General features: G+C 42.8%; 1 protein-coding gene across 14 annotated transcripts in view; it reads left to right on the top strand.

The window, feature by feature from the left end:
- The window catches only part of LOC137369472 (multiple PDZ domain protein), a 419,370-nt gene that overhangs the window by 263,335 nt on the left and 130,767 nt on the right, over nt 1-25,268 (top strand). For 5 of the 14 annotated variants that reach the window (XM_068030740.1, XM_068030727.1, XM_068030729.1 and 2 more), the window contains 3 exons: nt 3,920-4,024; nt 7,827-7,913; nt 8,146-8,217. The exons of 2 other annotated variants lie outside the window; for them this stretch is intronic. In XM_068030740.1, coding sequence (XP_067886841.1) covers nt 3,920-4,024; nt 7,827-7,913; nt 8,146-8,217 — 264 coding nt within the window. The remainder of the gene's footprint in view (nt 1-3,919; nt 4,025-7,826; nt 7,914-8,145; nt 8,218-25,268) is intronic. 7 more of the 14 variants (XM_068030734.1, XM_068030728.1, XM_068030736.1 and 4 more) reach the window with 4 other exon arrangements.

Here is a 25,268-nt window from a genome sequence, read left to right as displayed (position 1 = left end):
CCACCTTCCCCAGAAGGTATCCCAATGATCCACATATCTGAAGCCCTCCCTCCTACACCAGCTCTGTAGCCACGTGTTCAGCTGCAATCGCTCCCTGTTTCTAGCGTCACTAGCACGTGGCACCGGTATCAATCCTGAGATTACTACTCTGCTCGGGTATCAATCCTGAGATTACTACTCTGCTCGTCCTGCTTTTAGCTTCCAACCTAACTCCCTATATTTGCTTTTCAGGTCCTCATCCCTTTTCCTAGCTATGTCATTGGTACCAATGTGTACCACGACCTCTGGCTGCTCCTCTTCCCCCTTAAGAATCCTGTAGACTCGATCCGAGACATCCCTGACCCTGGCACCCGGGAGGCAACATACCATCCGGGAGTCTCGTTCGCGACCACAGAATCTCCTGTCTGTTCCTCTAACCATTGAATCTCCTATCACTATCGCTGTCCTATTCTCCCCCCTTCCCTTCTGAGCCACAGAGCCAGGCTCAGTGCCAGAGACCTGGCCGCTGTGGCTTTCCCCTGGTAGGTTGTCCCTCCCAACAGTATCCAAAACGGTATACTTTATTTTTGAGGGGAACGGCCACAGGGGATCCCTGCACTGTGCGCCTATTCCCTTTCACTCCCCTGACGGTCACCCAGCTACCTTTATCCTGTAACTTAGGTGTCACTACTTCCCTATAACTGCTCTCTATCACCCCCTCAGTCTCCTGAATGATCCAAAGTTCATCCAGCTCCAGTTCCCTAACGCTGTCTGTGAGGAGCTGGAGTTGGGTGCACTTCTCATAGGTGAAGTCAGCAGGGACACAAGTGGTGACCCTTACCTCCCACATCCTGCAAGAGGAGCATGCAACTGCCCTAGCTTCCATCCCCTCTGCTCTAAATTGACAACAGAGATTTAAAAATAAATAAATAAAGGAAAACCTTACCTGACCAAACCCTCCACACAAGAGTCCTTTTTTTGGGGGTTAGAGGAGGAGGATGGGTGGGAAACACTACATGTGTAGTGTTTCGGGTTTAGCCACAATGCAAAAATAAAAACCACCACAAAATAATAATCCAAATAAAATTAATAAATTAAACCATGTCATATTGAATACAATCATCACCCTTGTGCATTTCCTTAGTACCTGTCTTCATGTGCCTTTGCCTGCCCTAGTGCTCTTACATAGCGCTACCCTAGTGGCTGCAGCAGGACTTACGGAAGGGTGATAACTTCAGACTACAAATGGCCTTGCAGACCACGCTCGAGCAGCTCTGGCCTGAGAAGGCCCACGTTTGCAATGCACCATCATGGTATGGGTGGTAGCAGTGTGGGCTGGCTGTCTAATAGACAACAGCAAGAGCATTGGCAGAGTGGCAGTGGTAGGAGGATGAATGCTGTCATTCTGAGAGAGCACAGCAGGTTTGTGCTCCACAGTGTCACTGCCACTCCCCTGGGGCAGCACTTCAGCCATACTAGCAATGTTGGACAGCAGAAACACCCTGCAAGCCCCTTTGAAACTGGTATCTGCAGCTATGATGGTAGCAGTCTCAGGTTCTGCAGCAGCAAGCTGAGCTTCCACTGCAGCACCAAGGCTTCTGCTTATGCTGTAGAGATGGTGAGACATCGGTCATCAGATGTCAGTCACATCATGGTTGAGTCCGCAAGTGTGCTAATTGACTTGATCACCGCTTCTGTGCTGGAAAGGTTGGACTCCAAGCTCTGTGCAAAGCCCTGTGCCAAGCTGCTGCCGGATTCCTCCATGCTCCTTTATGTTGGCTGCAGACTTTCTGGCAGGCCTGCCAATGCACCAAGCATTTCATTCTGCATACCCTCCTGTAGGTCACCCATTCTGAATTCTCATCTGAGTCCTCTGCAGCAGAACTCGTGTGCATCCTTGTCCTCTGGCGAGCTGGCATCTGTGCTACCCATATCCCTTGTCCTGGCTGCAGGCTACTCACACATTGTGCCTCATCACGTACAGAGCCCGCCTCTAAGCTATCCTCTCTAATGTGTAATGTCAGTACCTGAGATGGGCTGAATTTTATGATCGCTGGCGAGCTTCAAAGATGGCAGCGCGAACGCCCAGGATTTACTCTGCAGAGCTGCCGTGATATTATATGCAGCAGCTCATTTACAAGACCGGGGCGACTGCCCCTGCAACAGCATATGGCAGCACAGAGCAGGCATTGGTGCCATTTTTAAAAGGTTTCCAGCCTTTCAACGTATTTTAAATTTTTCAAGAAAACTGATTATAAAAAAACTGAAAAAATTATCTTGAGCCTCTTCCACCCCCTTCCACCCACAGTGACCTTAAGATTTATTCCATGCCCTCTCCCTCCCCAAAAAAACTTACCTTGCGATCCCAACCTTCGCACCTCCCTGCAAAGTTAATGAACTATGAACTTTACACCTTCCCACCACGCCCTAGTCCAATCAAAAGGATTTGATCCCACTCCATCTGTCTTTGCAAAGTTTGTCTGGAGGTTGTCCTGGCGCCTGTGGATCTCTCCTCCTCTCCAACTCCTGCACCAGTGCAGCATTGGAATATCTTGGAGCAGGGTCATGTTGTACCATTTTTGTGTCTTTCCCTGGACAAAATCACATTTAGAATGCCTTCAGGCTCCTGCTGCAGTCAAAATGCACCTCCCTTTGAGAGTTGCACACTGGCTTTAAGTAGTGCAGGCTACCTTGAACTCATCTAGCCTTCCATGATTTTGCGTCACCTGATCAGGCGTGCAGCTACTCAACAGCATGCTTAGCGCTGGCTGCACACTACAATCATTTAAATTAGCAGGCAGCATGAAGTTTGCACCTGCCTGATTCCGAAGCAACAGCCACGGGTTCATCACGCATCACGATCCCAATTCCCATTTTTGGGGGTTATCAGATTTCACAGACATCTTTTACACCTTTTTCATTGTGATGTGATTGTGGTTAAATAAACAATAGAGGCTGAGTCCTTCTATGAAACTGAAGACTGAAAGCATGCAAGAGTATCTGATTGCCTAAATTTGCTTGAGAATCCTTCCCAAAATATATGTGCATTTCTCCATATACCATTTTTGATGAGGAATTCAGTTTTCAGAGCACAGAACTCTATTTGCATTTAGTTGATACTTGCACACTGATCACATTTACTACCTTCTAAATGTAGCATTTCGTTTTCCATATTTCATTTCATTCTAATATTTTGTGATGAAAGCAGTTTAGAAGACAGTATTGCATATACTGCATGTAGCCAGGCACCATATTCAAATTTTGTTAGGAGTAGAATTTAAGTTGGTTCAAATATGCTATGTAATAAAAAGCTGTTTTGATGAATGCAAGGCAGTCTTATGTAGCAAATAACTTGTAAGTCAGTAATTTTCATCCCATTATGAAAATTCCTGAGTTAGTAGAACCATAGTAACTTTTTATGTAGTTAGCAAATCTCAATAAAAATACAGTGTGAGAAAAAATCAACAAAATTTATCTCCTGAATAAAAACATAACTCAGAACATGCTGCCATTTCAGCAGCTCTTATATATCTGAGGACAATTTGTGTAATTTCCATTACATATTCCTGACATTAATTAAAGCCATTTTTAATGAATTAGATTCTTAATTCATATGGAAATATTAGTTGTGGATTTGGATTAGGAGAGACATGAAATTGATTAATTTGACCCTAAATAAAGATGAGCTGAAAGGACTACCTGGCTAGTAATTTCAGCGACTCTATTCACCCAATGGGAAGCTTTGTACAGGAACGTGGGTCAGAGCAGTGTTTTGATAACATAGCCCTGATTCTCTGATCCACACTGCTTTTAGCATGGTATCCTTTTAGAAGCACAGGATTGCTGAATATACCTTTGTTCCTCTCTGAAAATTCCTATTTGAACCTTGTGATGTTAGGGATTATCATTTTTTGTGACTTTACTTTTGTCTTGGTTTCAGAAACAACCTTTGTCTTTTCTGCAGTCTAACCCCTTGCCTGAATCGAGCAGTGGCAGCAGCAGTACTAACCCATTTGCTGACTCTTTTCAGACCCGCAATAGCCAGGTTGGATGATGCTTGCATGTTCTTTTTTCAGTCTAAGTATCTTTTATGGAGTATTTGCATTTATGTAATTGCTCTTTACAATTTTCATTATTGCCTTTTAAAACTAAAAAAATTAACTATACTATTTTGATATATATTACTGTTAATTATCATTTGTCCATAAACTACTGTATTAGTTCATAAGTGAAATTTCATGTTATTCTGCATAATCCTGTTTCTCTTCTATTTTAAAAAAATTGTTATCAGGCAAACTTTAGGCTTATTCCGATGAAGAAGCTAGGTGATACAGAGGATTAGAACCCATTCCTTTCGTTGCTAGGGCCTTGTGCTCAATGTCAGGCCAAATTGATGTGTTGAACATTTCCTGTCTCTGTAGCTGTGAAGATCTTGTGTAAAATGAATTTAAGCAGTTTTAATTTAATTTCTAGTGGGAATGAGTCCACAACAGTAAACTGCGCTTAACTTGTCATTGCATTGATGATCGTACTCGAGGGATATATTTTCCTTTGTTTATTGCTTTTAGCAAAGAAGAGTACTTTTGAGCCAACGAGGTACCTCTACTCAATCTAATATTTGCTAAAATTAGAGGATGGAAGAAAGTATTACCAGCAGAGCAGCTGAAAGTTTGGATAGGTAGAACATTAAATAGTGCAGTACAGGGCATTTTTCTGTGCTTGGAGTTGACGCAAGCTACTGGAGCAGAGAAACTTGAACTTTAATCTGATTCATTAATCTCTGATTACTTGTTGCTGGTATTGGGAATAAAAACGGGAAAGTTCCTTTTCCTAACACAAGTAATACAGAAAATTCACTGAATAGGATTCCAAAAGGACTAGATAACACAGACCATGACGAGCTTTTTCACCTTGTCCAGAACAGTTGAACCAGAGGACAGAGCCTGCACTTGAATGAGGGTGAATTCAAAATTAATCTGCAGAACTGCTATTTCAGTGAGTCAATTCATGGAATAGAGGCCCTCGGGAGATGGTGGAAGCAGATAGTATTGATTTATTCAAATGAAAATTAGATAGACTTCTTTCAGAAAATAATATGTTGTGATACAGTGTATGAATAATTTGAGACATTACATGTGCTGAGCGTAGCAGGCTTGGGAGGAACAGTTCATTTTAGACCTATGGTTCCCAAAGCTTTCTACCACTGGGATGTTCCTTGCCTCATGACGAGATCTGTTGTAGACCAATTAATAGAGATTGATTGCTATGATTAGTCAACAATACCATTAGCATTGTATCATGCAATTATCAGAATGGTAGAAGGGAACTAGGTGGACTTGATCTTTCTTTGTTTACTCAATCCTGTGTTCCTATCCTGCTCCCATCAGACACTATTATAAACTGCATTAATACATTTATTTGTGAATATGAATTGTTTAAAATGGTGAAACAGGGAGCTCATCTTGTTTCCTCACATAGGAACAGGAGCAAGCAAGTCAGTTCCTCGAGCCTGTTCCACCACTCAGTTAGATCATGGCTGATCTGTACATCAACTCCATTTACCTACCTTTGACCCACATCTCTAGATACCCTTACCCAACAAAAATCTATCTGTAACAGTCACAAACAATTCTATTTCCCAGCAACCACAGCCTTTTGGGGAGAGAGTTCCTGATTTCTGCCACCCTTAGCCTGACAAAATGCTTTCTGCTTTCACTCCTAATTGGCATAACAGTAATTTTAATATTATGCCCTCTTATTCTAGATTCCCTCACCTGAGGAAATAGTTTCTCTTTATCTATCCCATCAAAACCCTTTATCATTTTAAACACATCAATTTTATCACCCCCAACCTTCTAAACTTAGAAAAATACAAACCAAGTTTATGCAACCTGTCCTCATAATTTAACTGTACCGTTCTGTCAAATCACCTTGAGCTATCTCAAAGGCCAATCTATCTTTCCTGAATTTTGGTGCCCAAAAGTGAATGCTTACTCCAGATGGGGACTGACCAAGGCTCTGTGCAAGTGAACACTGCTTCACTTTTGAATTTCAGCCTCCTTGAGATAAAGGCCAACATTCTATTGGCCTTTTTGATTACTTTTTGTACGTGTGCACTAACTTTTAGTGACTTGTGCACATAAATTCTTAAATCCCTTTGCTCCTCCACAGCTCTGAGAAAATATTTTTATTATTTTTCAGATCTACCTTACCTTTACCTTACACTTTCCAACATTGAAGTCCATTTGTTATAGTTTTGCTCACTCACTTAGCCTGCTTTTGTCCTTTTGCAACTTCCTGCTCCCTTCCACACAGCTTACTATCCCTCCTCATTTAGAGTCATCTGCAAACTTGAATATGCAACTCTATTCTTTCATCCAAGTTATTGATGTAAATGCTGAAAAGTTGATGCTTCGATGCAGATCCTTAGAGAACACCTCTTGTCACATCCTGCCAAACAAAGACTATTCCCTTCATCCCTACTTTCCAGTTCCCAACCAATTACCAACCCATGTCAAAAGGTTACTTTCAATTCCATCCACTTTGCTTTTCGTTAATAATTTCTTGTATGGAACAATCTTAGCTGGATCATCTGGTCTGCTGATCGGAAGGCAGGTGTTTCTCCACCGAGGAGGAAGGGAAACTGAGGGGTGAGCCACTGTGCCACTCCGTATCATGTCTTTGCATAAGTGTTGGCAATAGTGTGGGAACGGATTGCCTTCTACCGTCAGGGTGGGGAATCTAAAGAAGGAATGAAAGCAAAAGGGGAGAAAGGGTGAAACACCAACAGTAGACAGATTTTCATATTGTAAGTATCACTTTTTAAGACTCATGGTTAAATTCAACTACTGGAGGAAGTCATAAAACTACTGCATTCCTTAGGAGTGTTAAAAGCTGTTCTTGATATGTTGGAATTGTATACTTGTCTCCCCACTAAGTTTCAGCTTCGAAATCATGCTTTTTTTTAATCTCTTGCTAGTTTCCCCCCTCCTTTGCTACGGGCATTAACTCAAAGCTAAATTACATTTCCACAGGTGTCACTGTTGTCCCTCTTTGGTACCTGCCCACATGACCATTTACAGTTACATTCTAGTCCCCAATAATGGCAGCACAGCAATAGCTGATTCTTTCCATGTATGTACACCAACAGTGGGGGTGCTGGACAGTGATCAAAAACAGGAACCCTGACTGACTTTTTGTCTCTAACCTAGAAACACTGAGGCAAATGATATTGCCCTGACTGCTATTTTGGCTGAAATCCATTAACTCAACACAGATTGAGGATTGAACTTTGGAACTTCTTATTCTGTGTGGTTTAGCCATGCGTTGGATAAACTCTGACCCATAGAAGAAACTTTTTCTTTTGGAATCTTTTTTCTTTATTATTTATGGTCCCTACAACCTTAATTATTTTCTTACAATTTCTGCATTGTGCTATCAAAAGTAGTATCCAGTGTATCAGAGATGAAAGCATATGTTTCTGAAGTCCAAAGAAAAGTTTTTGTTTCTCAGTCTCTCTCGACCTTTCCACTGCCTCTGTGTTATCATACTGCTTGTATGACATCTAGTACTGGATGAGCCAAAATTTCCTTTAATTAAATACTGGGAAGACTGACGTCATTGGCTTCTGTTCCTGCCACAAATGCTGTTCCCTAACCACTGATTCCTTCGATAATGTGACTTAAATATTTGGGTGAGAGAAAACATTTAAAGAAATAGCCTAAAGATCCAGATGTTTTCTTTAGTCTTCCTGGCTTATAGCCTGACCTGCTGTTTCATAAAGTGTTGTTTTTAATGGGCTGGTTATGAATATTCCTTTATCTGATAGCATTTGTGCATTTTAATAGACCTCTACAGCTTCAAATGATGAGAAGGCCTTCTGTCAAGCCCCTTATTTTATGACCAAAAATCCATTTTCTGAAAATAAATTCAAGGTTAGTGAATCACCTTGATGTGGTCTTAATTCCTTCTGCCATAGCAATGATGTATAAGAGGGACATTTACTGGAATAATTTAATAAATTAAAAGTGTTTAATTGAATTACAGATTTAAATTACTATTAATTTTCCGTACTTCTTTGATAGTTTAATAAAAAGAAATCACCAGTAACATCTGAAGATGAGGATGTTGCCTCATTTGAACCATTTGTTTGTTTTGTTGCCATAGGTTTCTGCATATCGAGCTAGGACTTTTCTACGCCCTTTCCCAACTAACCCATTTGCAATCAATCCATTTAAGGTTTGTCTTATCACACTGGGTTTTTCGATCAGAAGTAACTGGCAACTGTGTTGTAATTTACATGTGAATGTGATTCTTAAAGGTGATGTGGAAAGTTGAATTCAAATGGGTAAGGGTGTGCTGCTTTAGGTAGAAATCTTGGGAATATACACAATTAAGATTCATCACTAGATGCTCAGATTCCTACTTTAATTTTTGGAAAGTTAGCTGTAGTTTACTTCAGTTGTGTTGAAATTGATAGCATGGAATGACAGATTTGTAGTTGTGCATTGCTATTTTGTACAATTTTTCACCCACTGGTTTAGCAACTTTGCAGAGTGAATAGCTGAGCTGTACAGTGTAGGGAGGACCCAGGTTCGGTACCTTGTCTAAGCCATGTTAGTTGATCTCAGCTGGAGTGCCGGCAGGGACACTACAATTAACCTTAGATTTCCTGATTGATGAGAAAATTGAGCAGGTTTCCTCTTCCTACTTTGCTACGTTTTGAGGTCCTGGAAGTATGCTTGTGTGGATGTTAGCTAAGGACAGGATCGGGCTTAACTATGCTGCCTTTTAACGACCTATAACCTACCAACATTCATTTTCTAGGCTCAATAAAGAATAACCACTTGGATGATGCACTGTAAAGTGACTAGCACTTCTGCAGTCATGCCCCAATGAGGAGTTGATGCTTTGAAGAGAGGAAAAGAGAAAATTTGAGGGAAAAGTTTTAAAAATTTCTTTTAATACTTTCTACTTCTTTACATTTTTTAAATCGCAAAAAATCTATTAAGCATGGCATAATATTTTTGTTTCGGAACCATCAGGATTCAAGCAAGAACATTAATTTCTAATTTACCTGTTTCTGGAGTGAGTTTTAACATTTTGTTCTTGTTTAATTCCAGTATATAAATAAAAAGGCACCCCCCCCCCCCACCCCCAAATTGGAAGCAAAAGAATAATTGGACCTTGTTCCTTTAAAAACACTATCTTCCCACTATTATTACAGTGAGAAAAACCATTTGTTGAGTTTTCCATTTATAGCGACCAGCAAAGTGTTCCTTAAATGAGGCCATAATCGTCAGTGTTTTCCAGGGCATATTGAGTGAGGACCATACCTTATTAAGCCACAAGCAAGATGCTATCCCATTTGACACAGGTCTTTTGCCAACGTCACTGACATCCTATCGACCATAACACTCTTGCAACCATCTGTCATTTGTGTCCTTGGTAGAATCATATGGTTACAACACAGAAGGAGGGCATTCGGCCCATCGATCCCCTGCTGGCTATCTGCAAAAGCAATTTAGTTAGTCCCACTTCCCTGCTCTTTCGCTATAGCCCTGCAATTTGTTCTCATCAGGTGCTTATCATAGAATAGTTATAGCACAGAAGGAGGCCATTCAGCCCATTGTGTTCATGCTGGCCCTCTGCAAGAGCAAGCCATCTGATCCCACTCCCCTGCCTTTTCCCTGTACCCCTGCAAATTTGTTCTCTTTAGATAATTGTCCAGTTCTGTTTTGAAGGCCTCTATTGAATTTTCCAGTACACTCTCAGGCAGTGCATTCCAGGTCCTAACCACTCACTGCATGAAAATGTTTTTCCTCATGTTGCCGTTGCTTCTTTTGCCAATCACATTAAATTGGTGTCATCTGGTTCTGGATCCTTCTGTCAATGGGAACAGTTTCTCCCTATCTACTTTGTCCAGACCCCTCATGATTTTGAACACCTCTATCAATTCTCCTTTTCATCTTCTCTAGGGAGAACAGACACAGCTTCTTTAATCTATCTATGTAACTGAAATTTCTCATCCTTGCAGCCATTCTTGTGAATTTTTCTAAACCTCTCTAATGCCTTTGCATCCTCCCTAAAGTGTGTGCCCAGAACTGGGCACAATACTGCAGTTGAGGCTGAACCAGTATTTTGTACAGGTTTATCATAACTTCCTTGTTTTTGTACGCTATGCCCCTATTTATAAAGCCCAGGATCCCATATGCTTTATTAACTGCTTTCCCAACGTGCTCTGCAACCATCAGTGATTTGTGCACATATACCCACAGGTCCCTCTGCTGCTGCACCCTCTTTAGAATTGTACCCTTTATTTTATATTGCCTGTCCTCATTCTTCCTACCAAAATGAATTACTTCACACTTCTCTGCATTAAAATTCATCCATCCATTCCATCATCATGTTTGTACCCTCTTGAAGTTTATCACTATCATCCCCACAGTTCACAATATTTCCACGTTTTATGACATTTGCAAATTTTGAAATTGTGCTCTGTATACCCAAGTCTAGATCATTAATAAAGATCAAGAAAAGCAGGAGTCCTAACACTGACCCCTGGGGAATCCCACTATTTATCTTCCTCCAGTCCAAAAAACAACCATTCACAACTGCTCTGTTTCCTATCACTTAGCCCATTTCATATCCGTACTGATACTTTCCCTTTTATTCTATAGGCTTTAACTTTGCTGACAAGCCTGTTACGTGGCATTTTATCAAATGCCTTTTTGAAGTCCATGTATGTAACTGTATTACCCTCAATCGTCTCTGTTACCTCATCAAAAAACTCAAGCAATTTGGTCAAACAAAATTTGCCCTTAACAAATCGGTGCTGGCTTTCCTTAATTAATCCACATTTATAAAAGTAATGGTTAATTTTGTCCTGAATTTTCGTTTCTAAAAGCTTTCCCATCCCCAAGGTTAAACTGACGGACCAGTAGTTGCTGGGCTTACCCTTATACCCTTTTTTGAACAAAGGTCTAACATTTGCAATTCTCAGTCCTCTGGCACAACCCCTGTATCTAAGGAGGATTGGAGGATTATGGCCAGTGTCTCTGCAATTTCCACCCTTACTTCTTTATGTGTCCTCGAATGCATCTCATCTGGTCTTGATGACTTATCAACTTTAAGTACTGCCTCTTTATCAATTTTTAGCCCATCCAGTGTCTCAAATACCTCCTTTTTCCCGACACTTTTGGTGGCATCTTCTTCCTTGGTGAAGACAGATACAAAGTACCCATTTAATAGCTCAGCTATGCCCCCTGCCTCCATGTGTAAATCCCCCTTTACGTCCCTAATCGGCCCCACTCCTCCTTTTTACCACTCTTTTACTATTTATGTGCCTATAGAAGATTTTTGGATACTCTTTTATGTTAACTGCCAGTCTCTTTCATACTCTCTTTTTGCTTCTCTTATTTGCTTTTACACTTCCCCTCTGAACCTTTTATATTCAGCCTGGTTCTCACTTGTATTATCCACATAACATCCGATGCACCCTTTTTCTGCGTCATCTTGCTTTGTATCTCTCACGTCATCCAGGGAGCTCTGGATTTGTTTGTCCGACCCTTCCCCATCGTTGGAATGTACCTTGACTGTACCCGAGCTATCTCCTCTTTTAAGGCAGCCCATTGTTCAGTTAGAGTTTTGCCTTCCAATTTTTGATTCCAGTTTACCTGGACCGGATCCTTTCTCACCCTATTGAAGATGGTCCTCCCTCAGTTAATTATTTTTACTCTTGATTGGTAACCTAAACCTTATGATGATATGATCACTGTTCCCTAAATGTTCCCCCACTGACACTGGATTCACTTGACCAATTCTTTCCCCAGAACCAGATCCAGCAGTACCTCTTTCCTCATTGGATTGGAAACATTCTGATATAAAAAATTCTCCAGAACGCACTCTAGAAACTTTTGTCCCTCTCTGCCCTTTACAATATTACTATCCCAATCTGTATTAGGATAATTCAAGTGTCCCCTTATAACTATTCTATAATTCTTGCACCTGTCTGTAATTTCCTTGCAAATTTGTCTCTACATCTTTCTCACTCGGCGGTGACTTTTAGAATACCCCAGCAATGTAATGGTACCTCTATTGTTTCTTAGCTCCAACCAAATAGATTCTGTCCTTGACCCCTCCAGGACATCTTCTCTATCCAGCACTGTAATGTTCTCTTGAATAAATACAGCGACCTCTCCTCCTTTCCTCCTTTCCCTATCTTTCCTGAACACCTTGTATCCAGGAATATTAAGTACCCAGTGCTGCCCTTTTTTGAGCCAGTTCTCCGTTATCGACACTGCATCATACTTTCACATGGCTATCTGCACCTGCAGCTCACCAGCCTTATTTGCCAGGCTCTGCACATTCACATAAATGCACACTAAACCTAATTTAGACCTTATTACATACATTCCCTCTTACTCTGACCCCACCTAATACCTTACTATTTCCTACTCTAGTGCTTTCTGTCTCTCCCAATTTTCTGTGCCCCTTGGTTTTCCTCTATAATATTATCTCCTGGTTCCCATACCCCTGCCAAGTTATCAACTTGTGCGAGATATTGGGAGTAATCCAGAGATTACTACTTTTGAGGTCCTGCTTGCTAGTTTCTTTCCTATCTCCCCAAGTTCTGCTTGCAGGACCTCATTCCTCTTTCTGCCTATGTCATTGGTTGAGCTGGATCACGACCATTGGCTGCTCACCCTCTCCCCCCAAGAGTGCTCTGCAGCTGTTCAGTAACGTCCTTGACCTTGGCACCAGGGAGGCAACATACCTTCCTGGATTCACCTCTGCTGTTGCAAAAATGTGTCACTTCCCCTAAACTATTGAATCCCCTATCACTATTGCTTTTCCAATCTTCCCCCTGTCCTCCCATCCGTCGCCCCCCCCCCCCCCACCATATAACTGAGCCAGCCATGGTGCCTTGAACTAAGCTCTGGCTGCACACTCTCCCCAGTATTCAGACTGGAATATTGGTTGGAGTGTGAGATGCACTTGGGACTCCTGTACTACTTGCCTGGTCCTCTTTGCCTGTCAGTCACCCATTCCGAACACTACCTGCATACCCTTAAGCTACGGGTGGCCACATCTATAGACATGTTATCCACGAAACTCTCAACTCCTGGATGCGCCACAGTGGCACCAGCTGCTGCTCAAGCTGTTGCAGCTGACGACACTTCCTGCACATGTAGTTTTCCAGGACATGGGAACTGTCCTGAGTTCCTACATGGAGCAGGATGCACTCTCCATGGGTCTGAGCTGCTCTGCCAGGCCTCTAATTATTAGACTATTAAACTTACTATTTATTAGACTATTAAACTTGCTATTTATCAGCTGCTTCTCCTATGCTGACGTCATTTTATTTTATATGGAGGTTAATTGAAATGTTTTACTTAACTCTTATTCTCTTATTATGGGCGGCACAGTGGTGCAGTGGCTAGCACTGCAGCCTCACAGCTCCAGCAACCCAGGTTCGGTTCTGGGTACTGTCTGTGCGGAGTTTGCAAGTTCTCCCTGTGACCACGTGGGTTTCCTCCAGGTACTCTGGTTTCCTCCCACATGCCAAAGATTTGCAGGTTGATAGGTAAATTGGCCATTGTAAAAAATTTCTCCGAGTGTAGGTAGGTGGTAGGAGAATTGAGGGAAGGTGGAGATGTGAGAGGGAAAATGGGATTAATGTAAGATTAGTATAAATGGGTGGTTGATGGTTGGCATGGACTCGTTGGGCCGAAGGGCCTGTTTTGGTGCTGTATCTCTCTATGACTCTAAAAACTTTAGATTTTAATTTATTGAAAAATTCAGTCTTCTATTATTCCCTATTATCTAATATTTAACATTATCCACTAGATCTGATTGACTAATTGGGCACTGATTTTAAATATGATGAATTATCAAATAGGCTTCAGTTTTTTTTTAGTTTTTATACAAATCACTCGATCAAATCTAAAACCTCTATTCCCTCTTTTACAATCTAGTTAGTACCTTATTTAAACTATTATTTTAATTAATGCCTTAGACCTGCTCTGCACGAATACTCTTTTTAATGTACGTCCTGATATACTTAGCCCGATAGAAATTTTTAATTTCACGGCTCAGAGTTTGAATGAATGCCCTAACATAGAGAGAGAAAAAGAAAAATGCTCACCAGCCACTTACTTGCTTTCCTGTGGCATCACACTTGGATTTTTTTTTCTCTTTTTTTTAAATCCGGTTGCTTCGCTATGAACCCCCGAGCTCTTTATACCTGCTGCACTTGCTGTGTTCCCGCTGTTGGTCTCGCTCTGCTGTGCTGCTGCTCTTTATACTTCCTCCATTGCTGCTTTTCTTGCTAGGTGCAGTTCTGGCAGTGGCTTCCAGTAGAGCTGCTGAGACTGGAGAGCTGCCGGTGCACTAATTGGCTGACAGCTCTTGGAGGCAGGACTTCCTGCCTCGGGGTGGAAGTCCCGCCCAAGGCCAATTAAGGGCCTGGGCAGCGTAAAATTACGGCATGGCTTCCAGGCCTTGTGGAGGTGGGCTCACCCTTGACTTTTTGGCCAGTGGGCGGCCCCTCCAGCCCAACGTAAAATTCCAGCCTATTTCTTTCCCACTATTTGGTAGCGTATGGTTGCACGCAGTAGTGTAATGGTATCACTATTGTTTCTTCACTCTAACTAAATAGATTCTGTCCTTGACCCCTCTAGGATATCCTCTCTCTCTTCAGTTCTCCTTAATTAGTGCTGCCACCCTCCTCCTTTCTTTCCTTCCCTATATTTCTGAATACCTTGTATCCAGGAATATTTAGTACCCAGTCCTGCCCTTTTTTGAGCCAGGTCTGTTATCACCACAATAGCATATTCCCTTGTGGCTATTTACACCTACAGCTCGCAGAACTTAAAGCGGCTGTATAAGGCAAATATGGTGGCGTGGGGGACAGAGAATTGCAGCAGAACCTCTGCCCGGAAATCCAGATTCCAGATTTTGTCAGCTTTGGGGAAAGCACCATGGCAGCATTGAAGCCCCAACACAACATGGAACTATTTTAAATGGCTGAACTGCTCTTTTAAAGCATTTAAATGTAATTAATTACAGTTCAGTGATGGTGTTATGACTGACCACTCAAGACAAAACCCCCAATGAACATATATAATTCTGATTGCGGTGGGAGCAATGCATTGTCAAATAGTCCCACCATTCCACAGATCGCCTAACATATCACTTTAAGCTTTCCAAATTAAAGACAGCCGAATCGAACCATCTATTAACCCCTGTAGGGGGCAAACCAAACCAGGTGTCTTTAGATCAACAAATTAACTGTTTAATTAGAAAAACTAAATTCTTAAGCACTATTAAGATATAAACAAGATTTAAAAAAAAAGTAAATACAATAAAGTCCGTGCAGATTTATGCTCCTGCCGAAATGGAATCTTCCAATGTAGAACAGTCCAGGGTTCTTGAAGTCCTCGCAGCCATCCGATGGGAATAAAAAAAGTGTCCAACATCCATAGCTTCAATTCCTCATCCGTCCAACGATGATTTCAGCAATTACAGTTCAGTAGTTAAAATAATTGGTTATTTCCTTTTAAGAAATTAATCTGGCATGATTTATCAGACTTCTGAGAGTATAATAAATAGGGTTTAAGCAGACAGAGGGAGAGCTTTTAGTTGTAGTTTTTTTAGAGATACAGCACTGAAACAGGCCCTTCGGCCCACCGAGTCTGTGCCGACCATCAACCACCCATTTATACTAATCCTACATTAAACCCATATTCCTACCACATCTCCACCTGTCCCTATATTTCCCTACCACCTACCTAGACTAGGGGCAATTTATAATGGCCAATTTACCTATCAACCAGCAAGTCTTTGGCATGTGGGAGGAAACCCACGCAGACACAGGGAGAAATTGCAAACTCCACACAGGCAGTACCCAGAATTGAACCCAGGTCGCTGGAGCTGTGAGGCTGCGGTGCTAACCACTGCGCCACTGTGCCGCTCTCTCTTATTTTCTTTAATATATGCTGGCAGACAGTCCATGTCTGTCAAAAGCCAGTATTTTTTAAGCTAGTTTCAAACAGTTAATCGCAACATTGTATATTTTGTCCTTGGTCTCCGAATGGCTGTTGCTTGGTAACCAGGATGCATGCTTTGAAGCTGGTTGATTCCATCTCTGTATGGTTGTATCCAATGGCAACCAAAATGCATCATCTTGGTAATTCCGGAGGCTTGCTTCTTAAAGGAGTACTGGTCCTTTTACAGCCTTAAAGGCACACTGCATACTTCCTGGAAAAGAAAAAAAAACTACAGGATCATAAGATCATGGGCGGCACAGTGGCGCAGTGTTTAGCACCGCAGCCTCACAGCTACAGGGACCCAGGTTCGATTCTGGGTACTGCCTGTGCGGAGTTTGCAAGTTCTCCCTGTGTTAGCGTGGGTTTTCGCCAGGTGCTCCGGTTTCCTCCCACATCCAAAGACTTGCAGGTGATAGGTAAATTGGCCATTGTAAATTGCCCTTAGTGTAGGGAGGTGATAGGGAATATGGGATTGCTGTAGGTTTTGTATAAATGGGTGGTTGTTGGTCGGCACAGACTCAATCGGCCGAAGGGCCTGTTTCAGTGCTGTATCTCTAAATAAATAAATAAAATAAATAATAATAGGCTCTTGATTTTCCAAACGACAGGCAACACTTATGGGCCTTCGGGTTCACAACTGTCAAAACTTGCCGGCACCGAGGCAATAGGCATGTTACCACGACGTGGAAGCAGCTCTGAGCATTACAGCATAGAGGAAGGGGAGCTTCGGAGGCCGTTGTCAGACTCTGCTTCTGCAGGCTGTGCAAGGGGGTCCGGGGGCTCTGCAAAGGTTGTTTGTGGGTATGGGGGGGCTCTGCAGTGGTTGAGTGTGGGTGTAGAGGGGCTCTGCAAGGGTTTAATGTGGGTGTTGGGGGGGCAGTATTGGGTGAGCAAACAGCTCTGTGATATGACCTCTGAGGCCCATCAGGGACCCTGGCGAGATCATTTTAATGAAGATTACGGCTCTCCAGAGAAGTCAACACTGACTTTGTGCCATGCTGCAATCCAGCCGAGTGGGATTTGGGGTCACCGTATGCTAGTGGCCCTGAAGATCACCGTGGCATTAAACTTTTAGCATCTGGATCTTTCCAGGGATCCACTGAGGACATGTGTGGGATCTTCCAGGCATCAGCCCACCGCTGCATCAAGAGATCCGGCGAATATGTGCGCTACCTACCAACCAACCCTGACAGTCGGGCCATTGCATTCGGGGCCATCGCTGAATTTCCCTGGGTGTAAGGTGTGATAGATTGCACACTGTGGCCATCAAGGCTCTCTTTGGGTGAGCCAGCCAGCCACCTTCATCAACATGAAGGGCTTCCATTCAATCAATGTTCAACTGGTCTGTGACCACCAAAAGCGTTTCCTGCAGTTGTGTGCCCGTTTCCTGGGAAGCAGCCATGATGCCTACATACTTCAGCAGTCCCGGGGGCCACAGCTTTTCAAGCCCCCTGTTCGCCTTCAGGGATGGAATCTCGGGGACAGGGGGTATCCATTGAAGACTTGGCTAATTACACCTGTGAGGAACCCTTGCAATGCAGCGGAGGAGAGGTAGAACAATTGACACAGCTCCACTCGAGTGACTATTGAGCAGGCCATTGGGCAACTGAAAATGAGGTTCTGCTGGGTCAGGCAGGAGGGCCTCTTCCTGCTCTTGCTGGGGTAGAGAACCTCCTGCCTTGCCGCGGCAGCCTGGAGGCGAATCTGCCGGGAGGCATCGCTGAACCATGTGGCCACCCTTTGTCTTGCCTCAGCTATCCTGTGCTGCCCTCATTAGGGGTGGGGGGGTGGTCCAGGAACCAGTCATGCTAAGTTTAAAGCTGCACCAAGCTGCCAGTGAATCTAAGGCAGGAGTGAATGCAGGGATGGCAGGCTTTTAAATATCGCACTAGCACCTGCAGCCCCTTGGGGGGGAGGTGGCCACGTCTCCAGTATGCAAAATGGCCACCCACTGCGTAATTGCAGCAGGATCATTAAATTCAGCACATATTGTGCATTTACACACATGCACTGTAAACATAATTTAGACATTCTTGTATTCTCTCTAGTGCTACTTGTCTTTCCCAATTCTTTCTGCACCTTGTTTCTCCTTTCTAGTGGTACATCCCAGTTTCTATCCCCCTGCTGAATGTTTAAACCTATTCCACCAGAACTAGCGAACTGCCCCATGCGGCCATTGGACCAGGCTGTGTTGAGATGCAACTAGTTCGATCTGTACAAATCCCACCTCCCCCAGAACCAGTACCAATGTCCCAGGAATCTTAAGCCCTTCCTCCTTCATCATCTTTCCAGCCGTGCAATCATCTGCTCTAACCTCTTATTGCTGTACTCACGAATGCATGGTACTGGAGATTACCACCTTTGAAGTACTACTTAGTAATCACTTTCCTAGCTCCTTAAAATCTGCCTTTAGGACCTCATCCCTCTTTCTACCTACGTCGGCATTGATATGGACCCCGACCTCTGGCTGATCACCTCCCCCCCCCCCCCCCCCCACTACAGATCATTCAATGACATTCTGTATCCTGGCACCAGGGAGACAACATACACTCCTGGACTCATGTCTACGACCACAGAAACGCTTGTCTGTTCACCTAACTATTATATCCCCTGTCACTATCGCTTTGCCAATCCTCCTACTCCCCCATCGCCCCCCCCGATACCGCTGAGCCAACTGTGGTGCTGTGGATTTAACCCTGTTTGTACTCCCCAGAGGAACCATCACTTCATCAGTATTCAGAACTGAATACTGGGTAAAGCGTGAGCTGCACCCCTGTAGTCCCTGCCTGGTCCTCCTTGACTGTCTGGCGTTTTCCATTCCCTGTCTGCCTGCACGCACTTAAGCTGCGGGGTGCTCACCTCGAGAAACCGTAGAGCTCTCAGCCTCGCAGATGCACTGCTGTGATGCAGGCTGTGAAACCTGGAGCTCGGGCTCCTCCAGCTAATGACACTTCCTGCACATCTGACGGTCCAGAACACAAGAAATGTCTGGAGTTTCCACATTATAGAATGATAGTGTTATACAGCACAGAAACAGACCCTTTGGCCCATCGTGTCTGTGCCAGCCATCAAGCACCTCACTATTCTAATCCCATTTTCCAGCACTTGGCCCGTAGCCTTGTATGCTATGGTGTTTCAAGTGCTCATCTAAATACTTCTTAAATGTTGTGAGGGTTCCTGCCTCTACCACCTCTTCAGGCAGTGCATTCCAGATTCCAACCACCCTCTGAGTGAAAAAAAGGTTTCCTCAAATCCCCTCTAAACCTCCTGTCCCTTACCTTAAATCTATGCCCCTGGTTCTTGACCCCTCCACTAATTTTGTACACCTCAAACATGTCCCCCCCTCAGCCTTCTCTGCTCTAGGGAAAACAACCCTAGCCTTTTCAGTCTCTCTTCATAGCTGAAATGCTCCAGCCCAGGCAACATCCTGGTGACTCTCCTCTGCACCCTCTCCAGTGCAATCACATCCTTCCACAGTGTGGTGCCTAGAACTGTACACAGTACTCCAGCTGTGGCCTAACTAGCATTTTATACAACTCCATCATAACCTCCCTGTTCTTATATTCTATGCCTCGGCTAATAAAGGCAAGTATCCCATATGCCTTCCTAACCACCTTATCTACCTGTGCTGCTGCCTTCAATGATCAATGGACAAGTGCACCAAGGTCCCTCTGACTCTCTGTACTTCCTAGGATCCTACCATCCATTGTATATTCCCTTGCCTTGTTAGTCCTCCCAAAATGCATCACCTCACACTTCTCACTATTAAATTCCATTTGCCACTGCTCTGCCCATCTTACCAGCCCATCTGTATTGTCCTGTAATCTAAAGCTTTCCTCCTCACTATTTACAACACCACCAATTTTCGTGTCATCGGCGAACTTACTAATCATACCTCCTATATTCACGTCTAAATCATTAATGTACACTACAAACAGCAAGGGTCCCAGTACCGATCCCTGTAGTACACCATTAGTCACAGGCTTCCACTCGCAAAAACGACCCTTGACCATTACCTTTTGTTTCCTGCCACTAAGCCAATTTTGGATCCAATTTGCCAAATTGCCCTGGATCCCACGGGCTCTTACCTTCTTAACCAATCTCCCATGCGGGACCTTATCAAAAGCCTTACTGAAGTCCATATAGACTACATCAACTGCTTTACCCTCATCTACACATCTAGTCACCGCCTCGAAAAATTCAATCAAGTTAGTTAGACACGATCTCCCCCTGAGAAGTACATTGTACAAGATGTGCACTCCATGGGACAGAGATGCCCCGCCATGCTTCTATTTATTAGAGTATTAACTAAATTAACAGCAATAAACTGAAGACTTAAAATCACTCAAAAGCTACTAGCCAATCAATTTCCCTTATTCTGACGTCACTTTAGGTTTTTTTTTACCCTCTCTCTCTAATGCTAATGCTCCCCTTACCTCTGGCCTCTCCAATTCAAGTTTGCTTATTTTTTTAAATTTTAATCTAATTTCTTTAATCTAGATCCTGATTCTCTGCTGCTGCTCTACTGCACTTCTGTTTAAATCCGTAGGTATGCTCATATCTCTTATCTCATACTCAACATTTTCTGAATGAATAGAGCCTCTATAGATGGTTAGGTGGGAGATATTGTCCAGGAAAATTAGTCCTGGGACAGAAATCCAATCCTTCTACCCATAAAGAAATTCTGCTTCTCAGGCCATGCGAATTTAGGGTTTAGTGTTAATGTTTTCTGACAAGAAAGAGAAGTTTATATCTCATACTGGAAAAAGAAATTTCAAACTTCATTTGGTTATAATTGGCCATTTGAGGTAATCCTATGGAGGGTAGGTTGATCACAAAATGTAATCTGAAAGCAGTTGCAAGCTGTTCAATCTAAAGTGAGCAAATCATCAGTATGAAGTCTCCCCATTTATCTGTACTTCATTGTCCAGTGTATTCCCTGACTGGTGTTGTCAGATTTACTTGTACGTGCATGGTGGACCTCTTCAGGCTTACTCCCAAGACACTGCACAGACAGCAGACCTGCAGATCTTGAATTACAAGAGATATTGGGATTTGGAGGTATAACTGAAATTCATATTAGATCCCTCATAAATGTCAGTTTCAGACAGACCATTGCCACTCCTCACTGCCCCTCCAACCACAAACTATCATCTTATTTCTAAACTGTTACAGAACTATACAACTTGAATGCCCCTCCCTTTATTTAGTGGTGAAGATGGAGGCTCAGTGACATCTGTAGCAGGCATTTTTGTAGTACTGGATGCAAGACTATTCGTGACTGCTGGACTCACAGATCTCGCTGTAGCCTGGTGCTTTAAGATTGTGGTCTTCAGATCAAGTTCTCAGGAGATTTGTATTGCTAACATTGCTGCAGTGTCTCACTCTGGTAGTTAATTAATGAGACTCCTGTATTTGGAGAGTTAGGACCCAACTAGATCTGCCTTTGTTAATACTTTACACCGAGTGAGGTTGATATGCATCTAGGCATGCAGCATCACTCTAATGAGGTTGATAACAAATAGGAAGGGAAGAGTTTATTTTTGATTCCTGTTTCTTGATACAGTGCAAATATTGGAAGGATTTTCCTCTGTAATACAAGCTGACTGCGACATCTGTGGTCTAGCAGGGTAGGCTGCCAGCCACCCATTTGCTGGCCCACCACATCCAAATGACAATTCAGGAAAATAACCTGAAGGGCTATCACTGGTGTGACTTGCTATGTAATTATTTTTCATAATTGTGTTAAACTCATTTGAACCTGCTTATGTATTTTGAAGACAGTTACAGTGCTTGGTCTTGTCCTGAATTGCATAATTGCAGACAGGACTTTCCAGAAAGTAACCACTCGCTGTGCAAAATCGTTCTCCCTCATGTCATCTTTGGTTCTTTTGCCAGTCACATTGTGTGCTGTTTTCTTTGTGAAAATTTATGGACAATGGTTGTTACATTATCTACAGTAGTTATGGCCCTCCTCATTCTTTAACTGGAGAGCAACCTCAACATGTCTCTGCCCCCATTCGCTTATTTTCCTGAGCTGGTAGAATGTAAAGGCCCTGTTTTTATGTCTTTACATTCTTATTAACCTGATGCATCACTGCTACCTCCATTCAAAAATGCGGTATGTGTCTGAAATATGCTATATATCTACAGCAGCAGTAGAGCACCACGTGACCATTTTAGTTTGAGTATGGTGCCACATTCTTAGAGATTGTAGGAATAATTCCAAGGTTCCATCCTCCCAGCTCAGAGTGCAAGTTGGAAAATCTGGGGCTATATTGCCCTTTCTGATTCATTCTCCCTGCGAGCATGCCTTTTTCCATTTGGATGATAGTCTGTTCATTTAATCGCTCTACCATTGGTGACCGTGCCTTCAGTTGCCTAGGCCCCAAACTCTGGAATACCCTCTCTACACCTCTCCATCTTGCTTTCCTCCTTCAAGACACTCCTTAAAACCGACCAGTTTGATCAAGCTTTTGGCCATCTGCCCGAATATTTCCTTTTGTGGCTCAGTCATAGAGTTATACAGCACAGGAACAGGACCTTCAGCCCATCGTGTCTGTGCTGACCATCAAGCACCTATCTATTCTAATCCCATTTTCCAGCACTTGGCCCGTGACAAGCAATGACATTTCAAGTGCTCATCTAAATACTTCTTAAATGTTATACTTTGCTTTATAATGCTCCTGTAAAGCTCCTTGGGATGTTTAATTATGTTAAAGGTGCTGTAGAAATATAAGTTGTTGTTGTACCTAGGGATTGAACTACATTGAAATAGTATAGGTTCATGCAGAGGGTGCAGGTATAGGAACTGCAAGTGCTAGTTTTAATGGGAAAAGATAATTTTCCAGAAATTGTTTGGATAGTGAATAGGATTGGAAGGAATGCTTGATGGTGATCTTCAATGACAATGGATCATTTGGAATTTTATCACGCTGGTCCGATGTCCCGTTATCCTTCAATCATAATTTAACTTGCAAGTAATCCTCAGGATTAACCTTTCCTAACCCAAAACAAAAACAGAAAATGCTGGAAATACTCAGCAGGTCTGGCAGCATCGATGGAGAGAGAGTTAATGTTTCAGATCTATGATCTTATAGGAACATAGGAGCAGGAGTAGGCCATTCAACACAATCATGGCAGATCATCCACTTCAATGCCTTTTTCCCACACTATCCGCATATCTCCTTATGTCATTGATATTTAGAAATCTGTCAATCTCTGCTTTAAACATACTCAATGACTGAGCTTTCACAGCCCTCTGGGGTAGAGAATTCCAAAGATTCACAACCCTCTGAGTAAACTTGCTGCCAGGGGAGGTGGTGGAAGCAGATACCATAGCGACGTTTAAGAGACATCTTGACAAATACATGAATAGGAAGGGAATAGAGGGATATGGGCCCCGGAAGTGCAGAAGGTGTTAGTTGAGGCAGGCATCAAGATCGACGCAGGCTTGGAGGGCCGAATGGCCTGTTCCTGTGCTGTACTGTTCTTTGTTGTTCGTTGTTCTAAAGAAATTTCCCCTCATCTCTGTCCTAAGTGGCTTCCCCCTTATTTTGAAATTGTGTCCCCTGGTTCCAGACTCCCCAATCAGGGGAAACATCTTACCTGCATCTACCCTGTCTATCCCTTTAAGTATTTTGGAGGTTTCAATGAGATCACCTCTCGTTCTTTGGAACTCTAGAGAATACAGGCCCAGTTTCCCCCATCTCTGTTCATAGGACAGTCCCGCCATCCTGGGAACAAGTCTGGTGAACCTTCATTGCACTCCTTCTATGGCAATAATATCTTTCCGAAGTTAAGGGGATCAAAACTGCACACAGTACTGCAGTTGTGGTCTAACCAAGGTTCTATACGATTGAAACAAGACGTCACTACTCCTCTACTCAAAATCTTTATTGCAAGAGGATAACATACCATTAGCTGCCTTAATTGCTTGCTGCACCTGCATGTTAGCTTTCAGTGATTTATTGACGAGGACACGCAGGTCCCTTTGTACATCTACACTTTCTAATCTCTTACCATTTAAGAAATACTCTGCACATCTGTTCCTCCTACCAAAGTGGATAACCTCACATTTTTCCACATTATATTCCATCTGCCATGTTCTTGACCACTCACTAAACCTTTCCAAATCCCCTTGAAGCCACTTTGCATCTTCCTCACAACACACATTCCCACCTAGTTTTGTGTCATTCGTGAACTTGGAAATACTACATTTGGCCCCCACATCCAAATCATTGATATATATTGTGAACAGCTGGGACGCAAGCACTGATCCCTGCAATACCCCACTAGTCACAGCCTGCCAACGCGAGAATGACCCATTTATTTCTACTCTCAGTTTTCTGCCTGTTAACCAGTCCTTAATCCATGCCAGTATGTTACCTCCTATCCCATGTGCTTTAATTTTGCTAACCAACCTCCTGTGGGGGACTTTATCAAAGGCCTTTGAAAATCCAAGTATCCCATGACTCCCCTTTATCAATTCTGTTAGTAACATCCTCAGAAAACTCCAACAAGTTCATCAAACATGATTTCCCATTCATAAATCCATGTTGACTATGCCCAATCAGATCATTATTATCCAAGTGTCCATTTATCACATCCTTTAGAATAGATTCTAGCATTTTCCCAACTACTGATGTAAGGCTAACAGGTCTGTAATTCCCTGTTTTCTCTCTCCCTCCCTTCTCAAATAGTGGGGTGACATTTTTGACCTTCCAATCTGCAGGAACCATTCCAGAATCTATAGAATTTTGGAAGATGATCACCAATGCATCCACTATCTCCATAGCTACCTCTTTCAACACTCTGGGATATAGAATATCAGGTCCCGGGACTTATCAACCTTCAGCCTCATTAATTTCTCCAATACAACCTTCTTACTAATAATTTCCTTCAGTTCCTCATTCCCCCGAATCCCTTGGATCTCTAATTCTGTGGAAGATTTCTTGTATCTTCCTCAGTGAAGACAGACACAAAGTAATCATTTAGCTTCTCTGCCATTTCTCTATTCCCCATTATAAATTCTACTGACTCTGCCTGTAATGGATCCACATTTGTCTCAGCCAAATGTTTCCTTTGTACGTACCTGTAGAAGCTTTTACAATCCGTTTTTATATTTTTTGCTAGTTTACATTCATATTCTATTCTCCCTTTCTTTATCACTTTCATAGTCCTCCTTTGCTGTATTCTAAAATCCTCCCATTCCTCAGGTTTACTACTATTTCTTGCAAC

This window comes from Heterodontus francisci, chromosome 4 (genome assembly GCF_036365525.1).
Source record: "Heterodontus francisci isolate sHetFra1 chromosome 4, sHetFra1.hap1, whole genome shotgun sequence".
Lineage (NCBI taxonomy): Eukaryota > Metazoa > Chordata > Chondrichthyes > Heterodontiformes > Heterodontidae > Heterodontus > Heterodontus francisci.
This window is presented reverse-complemented; position numbering and strand designations above follow the sequence as displayed.